Source organism: Piliocolobus tephrosceles, chromosome 13 (assembly GCF_002776525.5).
Source record: "Piliocolobus tephrosceles isolate RC106 chromosome 13, ASM277652v3, whole genome shotgun sequence".
Lineage (NCBI taxonomy): Eukaryota > Metazoa > Chordata > Mammalia > Primates > Cercopithecidae > Piliocolobus > Piliocolobus tephrosceles.
The window spans coordinates 48,220,226-48,239,796 of NC_045446.1; the positions used below are offsets into that span (position 1 = coordinate 48,220,226).

General features: G+C 32.6%; 1 protein-coding gene across 21 annotated transcripts in view; it reads left to right on the forward strand.

Annotated features, from left to right (window-relative positions):
- Nucleotides 1–19,571, forward strand: part of SOX6 (SRY-box transcription factor 6) — a 705,024-nt gene that overhangs the window by 297,681 nt on the left and 387,772 nt on the right. For 20 of the 21 annotated variants that reach the window (XM_031933892.1, XM_031933891.1, XM_031933893.1 and 17 more), the window contains one exon: nt 13,759–13,848. The exons of the other annotated variant lie outside the window; for it this stretch is intronic. In XM_031933892.1, the coding sequence (XP_031789752.1) occupies nt 13,759–13,848 (90 nt within the window). The remainder of the gene's footprint in view (nt 1–13,758; nt 13,849–19,571) is intronic. 21 annotated transcript variants of the gene reach the window in all.

Genomic DNA, 19,571 nt, shown 5'->3' on the forward strand with positions numbered 1-19,571 from the left:
TTATAGCAGCATGAGAATGGACTAATACAGAAAGGAAATCAGAATATTGAGATGTCTGCATTTCCATATGTATTGCAGCACTACTACTCATAATAGCCAAATACAGAGTCAGCCTAAGGGTCCATCAACAGATGAATGGATATAAAATGTGGTACATGGCACATATATACAATAAATATTATTCAGCAATAAAAAGGAATGAAATCTTGTTTACAACAACATGGATCGAACAATAGGATATTACGTTAAGAAAAATAAGCCAGGCACAGAAAGATATTTGTCACATATTCTCACTCATATGTGAGAGCTTAAAAAACAAATGAACTCACGGACATAGTAGAATGGTGATTACCAGTAGCTGGGAAGGATAATGGGGAGCAGGGGATAAAATGGGGAGAGTTAATGGGTACAAAAGTATATATAATGAAAAAGAGCTTGTATGTGGTAGCACAGGAGGGTTTCTATAGTTAATGATAATTTGCTATGTATTTAAAAATAACTAGAATAATAGAATTGGAATGTTTCTAACACAAAGAAATGGCAAATACTTAAGGTGATGAATACCCCAGTTACATTGATTTGATTTTTACACATTGCATGCTTGTAACAAAACATCACATGTACCTGTAAATGTATACAACTATTATGTGCCCATAATAATGAAAAATTAACAATAAATAAATTTGTTAAAAAATGTAGTCCTTTAGATCCAAGAAGTATAAACACAGAGAAGAGTGTATATAAAGCACATCAAAATCAAACGGCTGGAAACAAATGAAAGAGAGTCTTAGAAGTAGCCAAAGATAGGTAATATACAGTGGAACAAAGATAGGAATGATTCCTCACATCAGAGACAATTCAGTTAGATATCGCAATGACATATTTTGAAGTCCTAAAAAAATTGCAACCTACAATTTTATAATTAGAAAAAATATTCACATCTGAAGGTGAAATAAAGACATTAAAGAAAAAAGTTCAGACAATTTATTGCTAGTAGGTTTTAATTATAAAAATTTTAAAGAAATTTCTTCAGGCTGAAGAAAATAATGATAGATGGAAACTTAGATTTTAAAAAGTAGTGAAGATTACTGTAAATGGTGACTCTGGAGGCAAATATATGACATTTAGTTTCTAATGATTAATTTTCTTAAAATATGATTGATTCTATAGAATAAACAATAACCATATATGAGGTTTTAAACATATAGAACTAATGCCTATGACAGCAGTAATACAAAATAAAAGTGTTTTAATGTTCCTTACTTCGTATTTGTTTTTATTTTTTATTTTTTTATTTTTTATTATACTTTAAGTTCTAGGGTACATGTGCATAACGTGCAGGTTTGTTACATATGTATACTTGTGCCATGTTGTGTGCTGCACCCATCAACTCGTCAGCACCCATCAATTCATCATTTATATCAGGTATAACTCCCCAATGCAATCCCTCCCCCCTCCCCCCTCCCCCCTCCCCATGATAGGCCCCAGTGTGTGATGTTCCCCTTCCCGAGTCCAAGTGAACTCATTGTTCAGTTCCCACCTATGAGTGAGAACATGCGGTGTTTGGTTTTCTCTTCTTGTGATAGTTTGCTAAGAATGATGGTTTCCAGCTGCATCCATGTCCCTACAAAGGGTGCAAACTCATCCTTTTTTATGGCTGCATAGTATTGCATGGTGTATATGTGCCACATTTTCTTAATCCAGTCTGTCACTGATGGACATTTGGGTTGATTCCAAGTCTGCTATTGTGAATAGTGCCGCAATAAACATACGTGTGCATGTGTCTTTGTAGTAGAATAATTTATAATCCTTTGGGTATATACCCAGTAGTGGGATGGCTGGGTCATATGGTACATCTAGTTCTAGATCCTTGAGGAATTGCCATACTGTTTTCCATAATGGTTGAACTAGTTTACAATCCCACCAACAGTGTAAAGAGCTTCTGCACAGCAAAAGAAACTACCATCAGAGTGAACAGGCAACCTACAGAATGGGAGAAAATTTTTGCAATCTACTCATCTGACAAAGGGCTAATATCCAGAATCTACAAAGAACTCAAACAAATATATGAAAAAAATACAAACAACACCATCAAAAAGTGGGGAAAGGATATGAACAGACATTTCTCAAAAGAAGACATTCATACAGCCAACAGACACATGAAAAAATGCTCATCATCACTCGCCATCAGAGAAATGCAAATCAAAACCACAATGAGATACCATCTCACACCAGTTAGAATGGCAATCATTAAAAAATCAGGAAACAACAGGTGTTGGAGAGGATGTGGAGAAATAGGAACACTTACTTCGTATTTGAAATGATATATTATTTGAAGGTAGACTATTATAAGTTAAAGATGCATATAATAAACCCTGGATCAATCAATCATTTAAATAATGAAATAAAGAGGTATAGTTAATAAACCAATAGAGGAGATAAGTAGAATTGTAAACAAAAAATAATTAAAAAGCCAGGAAAAGAGGAACAAAGGAACAAAGGATAGATTAAAAATAGGAAGATGGTAGACTTAACAATCATTACATTAAATCTAAATGGACTAATTATACAAATTTTTAAAAGGCAGAGATTATCAGATTGGATAAACAAAAAACAAGACCCAATTAATATGCTGACTACAAGAGACATAATAAAGATGTAAATATGTTAAAAGGGTTTTTGAAGATGTACCATGAAAACGCTAATGATAATAAGGCTTAAAAAGCTTTGTTAATATAAAAGTAGACTCCAGGAGAAGGAATATTATCAGAGATAAAGAAGAACATTTCATAATGATTAAAGGTTCAATTAACCAAGAAGACATAATATTTCTGCATGTATTCCTCTATTAATAATAACAGAACTTCAAAATACATGAAGCAAAATATTGCAGAACCAAAAGAAGAAAAAGACACAGCCACAGTCTAAGTATTCTTGGTCATTTTAACACACCTCTTTTAGAATTTGATAAAACACGTAGACAGAAAAATCTATAAGAATGTAGAACACCTGAACAAAATTATCAACTTAACCTAATTGATGTTGCTAGAACACTACACTAAAAAACATCTGGATAATTATTATTTTCAAGGGAATAAGGAACATCCCCAAGATAAGGCATATGCTGTACTATAAAACAAATCTCAAATGTAAAATGACTGAAACTATAATGGGTATATTTTCTGACATGGAAATGAATTACAAATCAATATGAAAAGGAAATATTTTTAAATTCAAAGTATTTGGCAGTTAAACCACATATTTCTAAATAAATCATTTACCAAAGAAGAAAGAACAAGGAAAATTATAAAATATTTTAAACTAAATGATAATGGAAACCCAAACTAATAAAATGTATGGGATGCAGCTAAAGTAACACTTAAAAGGAAATTTATACCTTTAAATGCTAATATTAAATATAATCCTAAAAACTTCCTGTAAATTCAAGACAAATTCAATCAGAATTCCAGAAAATCTTTTTTTTTTTTTTTGGTAGGCAAACCAATTCTAAAATTTATCTGAAAATGCAAAGGACTTAGCATAGCCAAAACAAATTTGAAATAGAAGAACAGATTCTTATTCCATGTGATTTCAAGACTTATTATAAGGCTGCAACAATGAAGACAGTTTGGTATTATAGTAAGGATAATGAATTGATTAATAGAACAGAAAAGAGAATTAAGAAATAGATCTACAAACACACACACACAAACACACACACACACACATACACACTCTACACATAGTCTTTTGATTTTCAACAGTTAAGCCAAGATAACTCATTGGGAAAAAATTATCTTTTTGACAAATGATGCTGGAACAACTGGATATATATATGAAAGAAAATTAATTTTATCTTTTACCTCATGGCATACATACAAAATAAATTAAAATTGATCATAGACCTAAATGTAAAACTAAACTCTAAAGTTTCTTGAAGAAAACATAGGGAGAAAATGTTTGTGATATTAATATAGACAAATATTTCTTAGAATCCAGAAAATACTAGTCATTAAAAATTTGATAATTAAATCACATTAAAGTGAAAATTCTAGCTCCTCAAAAGACACCTTGCAAAAACCAAAAGGTATGCTGTAGACTAGGTAAAAATATTTACATTACATATATTTGAGAGATGACTTCACAACGCAATGTAAAAATGGGCAAAATATATATGAATGGTTAAAACGCATATGAAAATATGCTCAATATCTTAGTCATTAAGGAAATATAAATAAAACTACATTAAAATACCACTTTATACCCTCTAGGATGACTAAATTAAACTGCTAACACTAAGAGATATTGTTGAGGATATGAAACAACTAGAATGCTCATACATTGTTGGTGGAAGTATAAAATGGTGCAACCACTTTGGAAAACCTTTTGGCAGTTTATAAAAATAAAGTCAGGCACATAGCTACCCCACTTTTAGAGGAAATTCAATTTTTAAAGGGGAAAAAAATATAGTCATAAAAAGACTTGTGAATGAATTTGTATATTAGTTTTATTTCTAATACCTCTAAACTGGAAACAGCCCACATGTCCATAGACAGATGAGTAGATACACATTGTACACACATTATGTGCTGTATTCATAAAAAGGAAATTAATAAAGAGGACCAGACTACTAATTCATGCTGCAACATGAATGAATCTCAAAAACTTTATGCTGAGTGAATGAATCCATATCCAAAAAAGAATATATTGTATGCTTTCATTTTTATGAAATTCAAGAATAGGCAAAATTATTTTATAGTGATAGAAATCATATCAGTGGTTGCCTGAGTCCAGGAGCATGGATGATTGCCTGGAAAGGGAGCATAAGATAACTTTTTAGAAATGTTCTGTATCTTCTTTTGGGGGGGTGTGCAGCTACATGAGTATATAATTTGTCAAAACTTATTAAATTTATATTTTAAATGGGTGCATTTTATTATATGTAAATTATATGTGAATATAGTTAATTGAAAAATCTAGTTTTATAGCTGCTTGACACACAATAGTCATGATCTTTTTTTTTGTATATCAGGAAATTAGTTTTAGCATTTATGTGCAGAGCTCTGGGTTAAGCATTATGGAAAAACACAAAGTGGTATCAGAAACATTCCCTGACCATCACGAAACTTAATATGTAGTTATATTGTGGTATAGATAAATACTAGTGGTGGTAGATATAAAAGCAGTCATGAAATTCAGAGTTAAATGAATTGATTGAGTTGATTGATAGATGAGAAGAATATAAAAAATACAGTGCCTGACAGATATGTGCTCAGCAAGTGTTAATTATTTTCCTTGAAGGGATGAGAAGTTATGTTTGAAGTGATGAATCAAGGCATAATTGAGGAGGTGGCATTTGATGTAGGCACAGTAGAATAGGAGGGTTTTTCATAAGTGTCAAAAAGTGGGGAGACATTCAGGTCAGGAGGATGTGGTGATCAAAGAGGGGAAGTGAAAAAGCACAGGTATGTACAGTGGAGACAGGCATGCTTGGTGTACTCATTTGGACAAAAAGAAGAGTTTCATGTAAATGGAACAATAGGAAATTAAGTACCAGGGTCAAACTATAAAGGGTCCTTAAAACCAAATTGAGGAATATAACCTTGTTTTAAATTGATCTTTTGTGGATTGCTGATATATAAAGTAAAATAGATAAAAATTGATATTTTATCAGTAAAAACTTATTTTATAATTTAATATTATGACACTAAATATAAAGTCAATTAATCAGAACAGTGAAGCTGTTTTGAACACATAACTTTAAAGTCAGGGACTGCTGATCCCAGATGAAAGGTTATTTGTTTTTTTTTTTTTTTTTTTTTTTTTTTTTTTTTTAAATGAGCCTCAGTTTTCACTCAATTTCTGCTGTGTTTTCTTTTGGTTGCATCATGTTGAGAAAGTCCTAATTTATATAGACAAGTTATTGTAAGTAGCAATGCTATAAACATTTGCCTGAAGGTCTTTGTATATCTTTCAATGAAGCAAGAAGTTTATTTCAAAGTACAGTCACATGTTGCTTGACAATGAGGATACATTCAGAGAAATGCATTCTTAGGCAATTTCATTGTCATGCAAACATCATAGAGGGTACTTACACAAACCTAGATGGTGTGGCCGAGTACACACCTAGGCTATATAGTATAACCTATTGCCCTTAGGCTACAAACTTGTGCAGCATGTTACTGTACTAAATACTGTAGGCAGTTGTAACACAATGGTAAATAATTGTGGATCTAAACATAGAAAAGGTACAGTAAAAATATGACATTATAATCTTATGGAAGACTACCATTGTATGTGGAGTTTGTCTTTATGCAGCTCATGACTGTATACATAATAAATATTTTAATGTGGTAGTACACGTTAACTCTTTGGTGGTTTCCAGATGCTTAAAATTTAGAATATAACACATTCGTGTATGTATGACACTTTTGGTTATGGTTTTCATAATGTTTAGGTTTTTTTTAAGTTGCAACTTGCAGAAACCCAACTCAAATTAATAGGAATGTATTGGCTTACATTACCAAAAGCCCAGGAATAAAATTCAGTTTTATCTATTTTGGGATGTGAGTGTGCTAACATGATGTAAAGATTTTTTTCTCTATCCATTATTATTGCTGCTCCTTCTGCTTTTCTTTGTATTTTTGGCTTCATTCACTCTTATTGCAGGCAGGCTCTATCTATGTGCCAGGTGGGATGGTCATGACTGTTCGAGATCCACATGCAGGTAATTCTGATTGGATCGAATTTCTCTTTGTGTGGCTAGGGGGAGCAGTAGAAGGCAAGCAACACAGAACTATGACCACTCTCATCAAGACAACAGCAGTCAGAAATATTTTCCCAAATAAACCAAAATAAAGAATATAGGACACACTGGATGCAAAAATGATTATTTCCACAGAAATTAGAATACAGTTTAAAAAAGTGAAGTATGTATTTTAAAAAGTAAAAATAAAACAAATAGTTATAGAACCCAAAGAGCAGAAGCAGAAAATAGGGTATAGAGAAGATGTCATGATGAGTAACACTTTAGCAACATGGACAGCCATAGTTTCTAATGGAACGTTTTTATTCCATTAAAATTGTGGCACATTTGAAGGCCTCCTGGGAAGAAGCTACAGTGAAAAACCAAGGCTTCAGCCTGCACATGTACTTCTGATAGATGAAAATAAAACTTACCTTGGAAGGAATTACCTTATGAGTTCAACAGTAATTTTAGCAAACTGTTACCTATTCATTAGTGGATGGTATTCAGAAAAGGAGAGCTTGTAATTCAAACAAAATAAAGCATTATGGAAAAAGAATTGTGGAGGAAAGGAAAACCAGCATAAGTGAGTGTGAACAGGAGAACTGGCAGTTGAACACTGTTGGTTTTCATTGCAATATGTGGGATTTTTTACACCCCTCTCCAAAGAATTAGAGTGTCTTATTTCATATCTGAAGCAAATAATAAGTAGAAAATTTTTTATTTTTCACTTTTGGATGCTACATTGTGGGGACAGTCAAACCTCTGTTCAAATAATGATTTAAATAGTCATGTCAGCAAAACAAGCACTGAACTGAAGTTGGGACTCTGCCACTAACATTTTGACATTGGTAAGGCAGGTGACTTCCTTATCTTTACTCTATTTTCTCATTTCTGAAATGAGGGTATTAGTCTTTATGATCATTGAAGTCTTTTTTAGCTATAGCAGCAGGCCATAAGTTTCTGAATCACCTGCTATATGTTTCCCTCTTTTTCTAGATTGGCATTGGTAGCAGTTGTGCTTTGAAGGAAATGTCAGAAGCAGTTGCTTTTGAACAATTCCTGTTATTGTTATAGGTGTTAGGCAGCTTTGGAAAGCAGATAAAAGAGATAACTCTTACCTGCACTGATAGAACAATGTGACTTTCACTGACATATATTAAGTACTGGTTTTAAAGAATGCCTATAAAAAAATATCTAAAACTTTGGCAGATAAAAATTGTGTATAGAGAGAATATTGTACCAATTATGATGATGTCTGTATGTGTATGTGCAGGTTTCAAATGTGGTGTGGGACTTTTTCTTCCTTATGAGCATGCCAGAATCTTGCATCTAACAGTTCTAATTACATTTCCAGTAGCTTCCACTGCCACACACACACACACAAACTATATTATCTAGTAAAGTGGTTTTGGAATTAACATTTTTCCTGGAAGGAATATATCTGATTTAATGACCAAATCGTTTTAAGGCAGCACAACAAAATTTCACAGGAACTAAATCTATTTTTTCACACCGATCATGCATGTTTTACTCAAGCATTGAGTCATTAGCATGTTTATAATGGTTCTAATTTAGCACAACATTTTCTGAATTTTATCCTTGAGTCATTTACAAATTGTTCATATTGAGTAAACAAAGGAAACAGATTGCATTTTATACTTAGTAATTTATCTGAAAGAAGAGGGGAGGGTTAATTGTTTTAAAGTTTTGGTCTGTTTGGGGAAGTGAGCCTGCTTTTTCATTGCTAGGCATAAATGCCATTTTTCATCTTTTTCGTAATGGGGGAGGGGTGTTATGGAGGAGTAAAATGAAAAATTAGGACCAGGACAAGATTGGCCGCTCCCAGAGGGGAGTGTGGAGCAAAAGGGGAGCTGGCACGAGATTATCCAAAACAGTTGGTGCATTCCTTAATGATCAAGTGCTTGAGAAGTCCAGCTCTTCCTGGCAGAGCATCTGTGTTGATGTTTATATCATTGCCCTGCTGTATGGGAAAGGCATGCTTTCTCTTGCTGCTTGGCTAAATATAGGATGGAATATAGCATTGTATGAGATATTTTAAGATAGCAAAAACATTTAAGAGGTTAAAGGTTTGACTTTTGGATCAAAAAAGATCAGTAATATAACTCATGGTGTTACTTGCAGACTGGATTTTATCTAGAGTTTGTTAGTGATTCGTACTCTTGGTTAGGGAAGTTATTCTAGGTTTATTTGGTGTAGTCTGAAAAACCCACTCTGCTGTCTTTTCTGTCAGCTTCCCAGTGTGAAGAGCAGGCCTGAAAACAGCCTCTATTTATACCCCCTTGTTCTTATTTGGAAAATCAGTTGTTTCATTGGAGAGAGAGGGAGAGGGGGAGAGAGAGAGAAGAGCATGAGCAGTCGTCAGGGAGTGTGCTTTGTACGTTATAGTGACTTCAAAATAAAACTGGCACATTTTAGTGTCTAATTATTTTTAGTGAGCTTGGAGGGTTTTAATTAAAATTTAAGAGTGCTCTTCAAGCTCTCCAAGTTCCAATTTTATCCCACTGTATTGTGGAGCACTTGCCACTGTGGAAAAATGTACAGTAACTGGCATGTGCAACTCTGTGTTTCCTAATGAAAAATGTGGGATGGATAATCAGTAGGGATATAAATATATTTTGCTGGATTTAATTGTAAACCAAGGTCATGGATACTTTTGATAAGTTATCATTGTTCTTAGATAAATAGAAAAATTTATTACATTTGAAATTTGTGATTCCTATGGTAAAAATAAAAGGAATTGCTTTACCATTTTCTCGAAGTGTTAATAAGCAATAGAAAATCTGCACACAGAACCAGCAAAAATTGTTTTTCTCACTAAAATATTTTGAAGATTTTTTTATGTCGCTTCTAGTGTTTTAGCATTTCTAAGTTTAAATATCATGAGGTAAAAGTAAAATAAATGTTTGCTTATAGGTAGATTGTTGTAAAGTGCAATAAAGATTTGTCACATTGTCTCTTCCTCTTCCCCATGCTGTAACTTTAATGACAATTTATTTATTTATTTTTAATCTATCTGAAATACCTTTATTTTGTAGAGTATAGGAGTTAATACTGCTGCAGATTTGTCTAACTAGAAGTAATTCAAATTGTTCCCCAAATGTCTTCATACAGATTAGGAAATCAATATCTCACATACTCTTTCTTTTAATTTTTCTTACATCATAAAATTAATTACTAAGTTAATTAGCAAAAACATTACTCAGCTGTGATAAAGCATTCTTGACTTACCTAGCCTGAAACCTAAGTACTTAGGAAGCAGAAACATTGCTTTGTAATTTATTATGCATGATATTTTAAAAACAAAATAGTTCTGAATTCTATCTTCCTTTTCTCTCAAATTTCTTGAAAGAGAAAAGTTTCAATTTGAAAAGAGAAAGAAAAAACCAGAAACAATGCAAGTGACAATTTATAATACATCAAAACGTTTATATCCTTGCTTAAATTATAGGTGAGAACTGAAGTCCAGCTCTTGATTTTTGATAGTACCCTTTTTAATCATTATTATTTATAAAAATTAGAGGAGATAAAGTCCTGCATTTCACTGAATATATATTGGTTAATGGAAACAGATAATTTCAAAGTAAGAGGAATTACTTTTGGCATTTTCTATTTCAATACAACTTTAGCATAATGCTACTTTAGCATTATGACTTACATTTGTTTTTTAAAAATATGTACATATTATGGTGACATTTTTCATGCTGTAATGTTGTAATTCTTTATTCCCATTTCCAAAAAGCATATATTTTCTCTCCTGATTTCAGATGATGACAACTCAAAGACATTAAACTTGGAAGAGTCAAAGTCAGATAATAAATTTACTGGATATTGTTAAATTGTTTTGAGGGTGGTGGCAGCATTGTAACTAATTAGTTCATTGTTTTCAAATTAATTTTGTAAAATATATTTATGTGTATAAAATAATCCAAGAGTGTCTTGGGGCTGTTCGGTCTTTTTTTTTCATTTGGAATGTTACGTGATTACTGTGTTAAAGCCACTCAATGTGATCTTATTCTTTCCATGTAATGCAAACCGGCCTTCTTTACTTATTTTTACCACTCTGATTTTTGCATTTATGCTAGATCAGAATAGGGCAAAGTCTGATCTGATCAATTGCCTCTATAATACTAGTATCCCATTTATGTAGTTGACAAATGTGGCACAAAGGGAATGGATCCTTACTTTTAAGTTGTACCCATACCTGGATATTGTTTTGAGACAGAAATTTGAAAACATAAATTTTATTTGTAACTTTGCATCTATTAAATATTTTCTCATTTCAAATCAGGAACCTTTTGGTGGTAGCAGTAGTGTCTTCTGCTTATACAGTGCTTAGTAACAATCCACTTCATTTGGCTTCTTTTCTCTCATTCTACTTGCTTTACATTATTATATGGAGAATGCTTAGCACCAATTGTGGTATGCTGTAGAGGTTTGGCAGTCAGATAATGGGGTAGAATGCAGTCATTTGTCAAGAGACTTTCTTACAGGTCTTCCTGGAATCTCCTAGTCTTGAGATTAAACATTGATAAGCTTTTATGTAGTAACTTTCATTGTCCTATAGATAAAGGCAATCAGTGATTGCTGTTAAATATTTTCATGGCTGAAAATGTAGATATGCAAAGGCTGCTTTATTTTTTCCCTCAGTTTCTTCTACCGAAATGGGAACTCATATAGCTAGATTAACTGAGCGTTGCAGTAAGGATTAATTTTTTGATAGGAATGCGAAACGCTTTGAAGTTACCAACCATTTTATTAATGAGTAGCTTTTATATAAAGCTGTGTCCATGTGATTTGATTTATATTTGAAATGTGTATTCCTGTTGTTCATATAGCTCTCTTTTTCTCCCATGAAGTTTTAGCATTCTTTTCTTGGAGCTCTAAAAGATTTCAGGTCTATTTATAGAAATGAGAGACATATTTTAGCCTGTTTTACATCCTAACATGCATTTAATCCTAGTTTATGGACTTGCTCTGAATTTGTTATTATTACAACTAAATTGGGCTTTTATCTTTGACTACTATAATATATGCTCTCAACTCAAACTTTAGCTAAAAAAGTTATGCTTTTGTAATTGTATCAGTAATTATTAGCTTAGTGCACTGATACAACTTATGAAAGGGTAGTAAAACAAAATTGGGTAGGATATGAAAATAAAAACTTTTTGTTGACTATTCTTATCCGTAATCTAATGTTATATCAATCTCTCTCAGCAATTCAAACCTGATTTGAGAAAAAGTAATCTGTGACAGGCATGGATTTGAAGAATTGCTTCCTAAGTCTTAACTTTGTATTATCATTTGTATGGCTTTAGCAGAAAAACAGAATAGGTATAGAACAAAACATATATCTTGTTTCTGAATTTGAATAAAAAATAGTAAGAGGCTACTTCAGCAATTAAATACAACCTGAATATATGCATATGCATGTAGGCCCCATTGGAACATCACTCAGAATCCAATTTTGAAGCACAGTAGTAGATCATTTGTTGAAAACTGAGAAAATAATAGGAAATAATGGAATAAAGAAAGAAGGTAGGTAGGAAGGAAGGAAAAGGGGAGGGAAGAAGTAAGGGAATGGGCAAGGAGCTTTCATTAATAAAATCAAGCTGACTTCTATTTAGAAAGAACTTTTAGCGCTGTGATAGCCAGTTCGGATGGTTGTTCTTCATCAGCCGTTTTCACAACACGCTGATCTGGATTCTATCCCTTCCTTGATTGATTGATCGTGTCACAGACAAATGTTAATTGTTTTTTCACCAATACTTTCTAACCATGCAGTGGTCTTCTCATCTCAGCCCAGGGCTCACTGTCTTTTTCTGAAGCTTATCTAGCTTCTAAAGCCGTTTAGATCCATCTTGACCTTACTGTCATTCTGAAAAATTCAAGGAGGATTTAGAAGCTAGAGAAAAAAAAAAAAAAAAAAAGAAAAAAAAGAAAGAAAGGGAAAATACTAAAGAGATAGGTGCTGATATGAGAGAGAAAAGGCATTTAGAATTGGAGTAAATGTTTTAAATATAATTTTAAAAGGAAGTTATCAGAATTTTGACACTTGGAATATTAAAGTTTTATGGGAGTATGCTTTGCACTAAGGATTTAGTATTTAAATCTGCATTCTCTTTTGGAAACATGATCTATTTGTTAAGATTTGAGGCTTAAAAGATACAAATAAATAGTTGTAAGCAGTAGCACCAGTTGCAAATCCATTTGCATAGAGAGCAGAAATAACTCATTGAGAAAAATTTGGTAATTATCAGAACCTTCTAAAGTTTGGATTTCTGTAATCTTTATGAATCTTGATAAAAACAAGTGTAATTACTCCCTGTATTCTAGTATGCTATTTAGAAATACAGTAGGGCAAATAATAAATGGTATTTATACAGGTATTTATTTAATAAAAATATGTATTGGTTTTTACATAAGAGAAAAGTTTTAGCAGTTTTTATTACTAGGGGTCAGAGAACATCTTAATTTCATTTTCTTCTTGTTTTGCTCTCATTGGATATTTTACAAAAGTTAGATTTCTTTTTTAAGAACTAAGTGGTTTCAGATTGGCCTCTTCTCTCCTGAATATCTGTTATTGTTTCTTGCACAGCACATACATTTTGCTTGGTCTTAAAAAAATTGCCTGGATTAAAAGGAGTATCTAATGTTAAACTCATAGGAAAGAGCCCTCTTTTCTGTACTATCAATCTAAGAAATGACAAATGTGAATTGAATATTAATAGAATTATAATACTAAAATAGATTATTGAGCATTATCTTTTTTCTCCTAGATGATAGTTTAAATAATTATCTGGTGAAAATAAACTTTATGGTGGTATTTTCTAATACATATTATAGAATAATGTAATTTTCTATAACCTGGGGTTCAAGCTACAGCAACAAAAACAGCTTTGTGCATTCTTAAATGAAAATTTCCCCATAAACTGACTTTCTGTATTTGTAATAAATATATATTTTTAATCCTTACTTTTGTAATTTAATAGATTCCTCCTGCATGGAAAAACTACTTTCAAAAGATTGGAAGGAAAAAATGGAAAGACTAAATACCAGTGAACTTCTTGGAGAAATTAAAGGTACAACATAAAATATATTGAACATGTCAATGCAGTGATGTTATTTTGTGTAACAATGCATTTGCTGATCTTCTGTACCATAACACTAAATCTTACATCTAACATTTGATTGTTCATGAGAGGGTAAGTGTATTATACGTTTCTGAGCTTTTATTCCTTGCAATGTTTACAAACTGAAAAATTTCTCCCCTTTTTGTGTTAGTCTATAAACATATAACTTATGGGATATGCTGCCTCATTAATTTACTTCACAAAAAAAGTATAAAAACCTTATGTCAAAAGATGAGCAAATTAAGCTAAAGATAGTCTTAGTTTTTCCTCTTAAAATTATAATAATAGCTTAATTTATAAATCCAAATTATTTTGAATTTCTTCTAATCAAAATGGGTTGCCTGTAGCACCTTTAAAAATGTTTCTAGAATATGCTGTACATAATGGTTTATTGGGGGATTCTGAAGCCTGTTTACCTTGGTTCAAATCCTGGCTCTGTCACTGGATGAGTACTTTGGACAAGCCACTGAACCTTTTTTTCTTTTCTTTATTTTCTTTCTTTTTTTTTTTTTTTTTTTTTTTTTGAGATGGAGACTCACTCTGTTGCCAGGCTGGAGTGCAGTGGCGCGATCTCAGCTCACTGCAACCTCTGCCTCCCGGGTTCAAGTGATTCTCCTGCCTCAGGCCCCTGAGTAGCTGGGACTACAGGCATGTGCCACCATGCCCAGTTAATTTTTGTATTTTTAGTAGAGAGGGGTTTCACCAGGCTGACCAGGATGTTCTCGATCTCTTGACCTCGTGATCTGCCTGTCTTGGCCTCCCAAACTGCTGGGATTACAGGTGTGAGTCACTGCACCTGGCCTTTCTCATGTTTTATAATCCTCATCTCTAAAATGAGGATAATGCAAGTACTTCCTTCATAGGCTAATTAAGAGAGTTAATACATGTATAGTTCTTAGAACAATACCTGGCACTTAAGAAAGTACTCATGAGTTTAAGTTTGGTGGTTATTATTAATATATACAAAGGATCCTATGTTGATTAAGCTCAAATTTCATTAGGTTTAGCATTTCATGGTCTCTGACTCAGATGAGAATAAATATCTTTACTTTTGAATATATGTGATTGATGTTATTATTTTTAGACATGTTAAGAAGTGAACTATCCCAATCCATTCAGATAGTAAGTTACCTTATCAATCGAGAGTTATACGTTTTGCCTAACGAAACTCTTGCTAATTCATTTATGGAGAAGAAGTGCTGTGTGTGTGTGTGTGTGTGTGTGTGTGTGTGTATATATATATATGTATATATTTTGCATTGGGAATGAAATTCATGATCACTCATTAACTCTGGCAATCCTTACGGACAGTCATCACTGTGACTGGCACTAACAATTTGGGTACTTAGTTACATTAGTTTTCTGAATTTATCAAACAACTTGAGTTGAATCTTCCTATTGGTCGTGGATAATATCTGAGTTAAGATGAAAATTTGATAATAATTATCTAATGTAAATGTTATTTTGAATTTACTACAGAAAATTTCCTAGTTTTCAGGTATATCATTTTCAACTCAAAGGAAGAGAAAAGGAAGTCATTTTTTTCCCAGCAAATAATTAATAAATCATTGCATTAACTAAAATTGTGTATCACAACCAGTGGAAATTGGATATTATTTTGAGTTCCCCTACTTCTGTTTTGTACTCATAAAGGCCATTTGCTGTTTTGGAAAAAAAGAAACTCAACTTATTGATGGATACAAAGAAAGTCATTAGTGACATATTCTCTATCCAGCTGCAATAACATGGTGTTTGCTACTTTGCACGTCATTCTGTGTTTTCTTCCCTTTCCAAAGTCATTCCTTTTTATAACAGTGAGAACAGAAATGGTTTGTACAAAGGCAGGCTTTTTCCAGCATGAATGATGAGGGTCCTGCTTTCTGTTAGTAATATGAAAACTAACATTTTGTTATGTTATAATTCAACATGGAGTTACTGTACTTCGGGGTATGTTTTCTCCCCCACTTTCCATCTTTCTTTATATTTAATTCTAATTTTGAATTCAAAATTTTAAAAATGTACTAGTCTTGGATACTTGAAATGTATAAATCACAAAAGTGAATCATATGAAAAATTAGTCTTTTCAAAATCTTTAACCTTTTTTTTCTGGATTCTTTGTGGTATGTGAACTTTCATTTGTGTTATTCTGAGTTTCTTATGGGCATAAAATATAAGATTCTTATTAAATTTATCTTTATTCTACATTATAATCTCTTCATACATACTAATATCTTCTACAGAAAATGCACCAATAAAAATTAATTTAAAAATGAAAAAATCAGTTAAAGTAGTATTTAAATAGTTTGAATAAACCACTGCCAAAACTCAACATACATTTTTATTCTGGTGGAAACCAGGCCTAAATTTATTATCCACCTAAATTACTTCTCATTATCCTGAAATTTTAAAATGACCTAAATTATGTCTTTGAGGAATACATACAATCATGGGTTATGTATTTAATATTATGTCTCAAGCATTATGTATTTTTGATAGCTCTTATATTTTTCTGATTGCAAAATTCATATGTATTTATTTGTAAGAAACATAGAAAAAAACATAAAGGTAGTGAAACTGTCTTTTAATTCTACCTGTATCTTATTGTGTATCTTTCCATTTTAAATTATGCATACTTATGTTAATTTTCCCCATAAAATTAGAATCATCCAATTATAATTTTTTTGTAATCTATTTTCCCCACTTAATGACATATTATGAATTTTCCTGAGATTGAGTTATCTTCTAAAATATTATTTTTGTTGGCAGAAAGTATTGCATGAAGTGAGGTTTTCATAATGTAACTGGGCCTTTTCTTCAACATTTGTTTTTATTGTTTGTTGGTACAAAGAACACCTATCTTGAAAACAGATAACATTTTTATTAAGACTTATGAACTTATTAGTGGTTATTTAGGTTATATTCTTTTTTTTTTTTTAAAGTTGAAAAAGCAGAAGTAAAACAGTCTTTATTCACTCTGGATATGATTGTTTATGTATAAAATCCTCAGGAATCTACAAAACAACTACTGGAACTCAAGAGTGAATTAAGCAAAGGTCAGAGGAAACAAGTACCATATAGAGAAATCAATTGAATGTCTGTATACTAGAACCAAATGACTGGGAAATGAATTTTTTTTTTTTTTAAGTGAAAGTCCTGGGTCAAACAGTTTGTTCTTTTTTTTTTTTTTTTTTTAAAAAATACTTTAAGTTCTAGGGTACATGTGCACAATGTGCAGGTTTGTTACATATGTATACATGTGCCATGTTGGTGTGCTGTACCCATCAACTCGTCAGCACCCATCAACTCGTCATTTACATCAGGTGTAACTCCCAATGCCATCCCTCCCTCCTCCTCCCTCCCCACAATAGGCCCTGGTGTGTGATGTTCCCTTTCCCATGTCCAAGTGATCTCATTGTTCAATTCCCACCTATGAGTGAGAACATGCGGTGTTTGGTTTTCTGTTCTTGCGATAGTTTGCTGAGAATGATGCTTTCCAGCTGCATCCATGTCCCTACAAAGGATAGGAACTCATCCTTTTTTGTGGCTGCATAGTATTCCATGGTGTATATGTGCCACATTTTGTTAATCCAGTCTGTCACTGATGGACATTTGGGCTGGTTCCAAGTCTTTACTATTGTGAATAGTGCTGCAGTAAACATACGTGTGCATGTGTCTTTATAGCACCATGATTTATAATCCTTTGGGTGTATACCCAGTAATGGGATGGCTGGGTCATATGGTATTTCTAGTTCTAGATCCTTCAGGAATTGCCATACCGTTTTCCACAATGGTTGAACTAGTTTACAATCCCACCAACAGTGTAAAAGTGTTCCTATTTCTCCACATCCTCTCCAGCACCTGTTGTTTCCTGACTTTTTAATGATTGCCATTCTAACTGGTGTGAGATGGTATCTCATTGTGGTTTTGATTTGCATTTCCGTGATGGCCAGTGATGATGAGCATTTTTTTCATGTGTCTGTTGACTGTATGAATATCTTCTTTTGAGAAATGTCTGTTCATATCCTTTACCCACTTTTTGATGGGATTGTTTGTTTTTATCTTGTAAATATGTTTGAGTTCTTTGTAGGTTCTGGATATTAGCCCTTTGTCAGATGAGTAGATTGCAAAATTTTCTCCCATTCTGTAGGTTGCCTATTCACTCTGATGGTAGTTTCTTTTGTTGTGCAGAAGCTCTTTAGTTGAATTAGATCCCATTTGTCAATTTTGGCTTTTGTTGCTGTTGCTTTTGGTGTTTTAGACATGAAGTCCTTGCCCATGCATATGTCCTGAATGGTATTACCTAGGTTTTCTTCTAGGGTTTTTATGATATTGGGTCTAACATTTAAGTCTCTAATCCATCTTGAATTAATTTTCATATAAGGAGTAAGGAAAGGATCCAGTTTCAGCTTTCTACTTATGGCCAGCCAATTTTCCCAGCACCATTTATTAAATAGGGAATCCTTTCCCCACTTCTTGTTTTTCTCAGGTTTATCAAAGATCAGATGGCTGTAGATGTGTGGTATTATTTCTGAGGGTTCTGTTCTGTTCCATTCATCTATATCTCTGTTTTAGTACCAGTACCATGCTGTTTTGGTTACTGTAGCCTTGTAATATAGTTTGAAGTCAGGTAGCATGATGCCTCCAGCTTTGTTCTTTTGACTTAGGATTGTCTTGGCAATGCGGGCTCTTTTTTGGTTCCATATGAACTTTAAAGCAGTTTTTTCCAATTCTGTGAAGAAAATGATTGGTAGTTTGATGGGGATGGCATTGAATCTATAAATTACCTTGGGCAGTATGGCCATTTTCACAATATTGATTTTTCCTATCCATGAGCATGGTATGTTCTTCCATTTGTGTCCTCTTTTATTTCACTGAGCAGTGGTTTGTAGTTCTCCCTGAAGAGGTCCTTTACATCCCTTGTAAGTTGGATTCCTAGGTATTTTATTCTCTTTGAAGCTATTGTGAATGGGAGTTCATTCATGATTTGGCTGTCTGTTTTTCTGTTACTGGTGTATAAGAATGCTTGTAATTTTTGCACATTGATTTTGTATCCTGAGACTTTGCTGAAGTTGCTTATCAGCCTAAGGAGATTTGGGGCTGAGATAATGGGGTTTTCTAAATATACAATCATGTCATCTGCAAACAGGGACAATTTGACTTCTTTTCCTAACTTCTTTTTTAAAAGACTTTTGATTCATATTGCCAGTTACCCTTCAGAAAGAGTATAGTATTTCGTGCTCTCACCAGTAGTATCTGCGTTTTTATTTTCTTGCCCTGAATAACAAGTATTATTAATTTAAATTTTCTTGCCATTTTCATAAGGGAAAAACATATCATTGTTGATTTAGTGAGTTTTTTTGAACTATTAGTGAGAATGAGGTGTTTTATCTCCCTTTATTTGCAATTGAATATCTCTTCCTTTGTGAACTGCATATTTATGTTGGTTGCCCATTTTTCCTTTAAAAAACTTGTCCAGTTCTCAATGTTTTCTAACAACTCTTAATATATGTTTTAATAGTATTAAACTTTATTTGTGATATATATTGCATTTTGTCATTTGTTTTATTTTCTGGTTTTGTTGTCAGTCTTTCCATCCCTTTTTTAATGCTTTTTTCTATAGGGGGTTTGTTTAGAAAGGCTTCCTCATCCTGAAATGGAACAATATTCTGCTA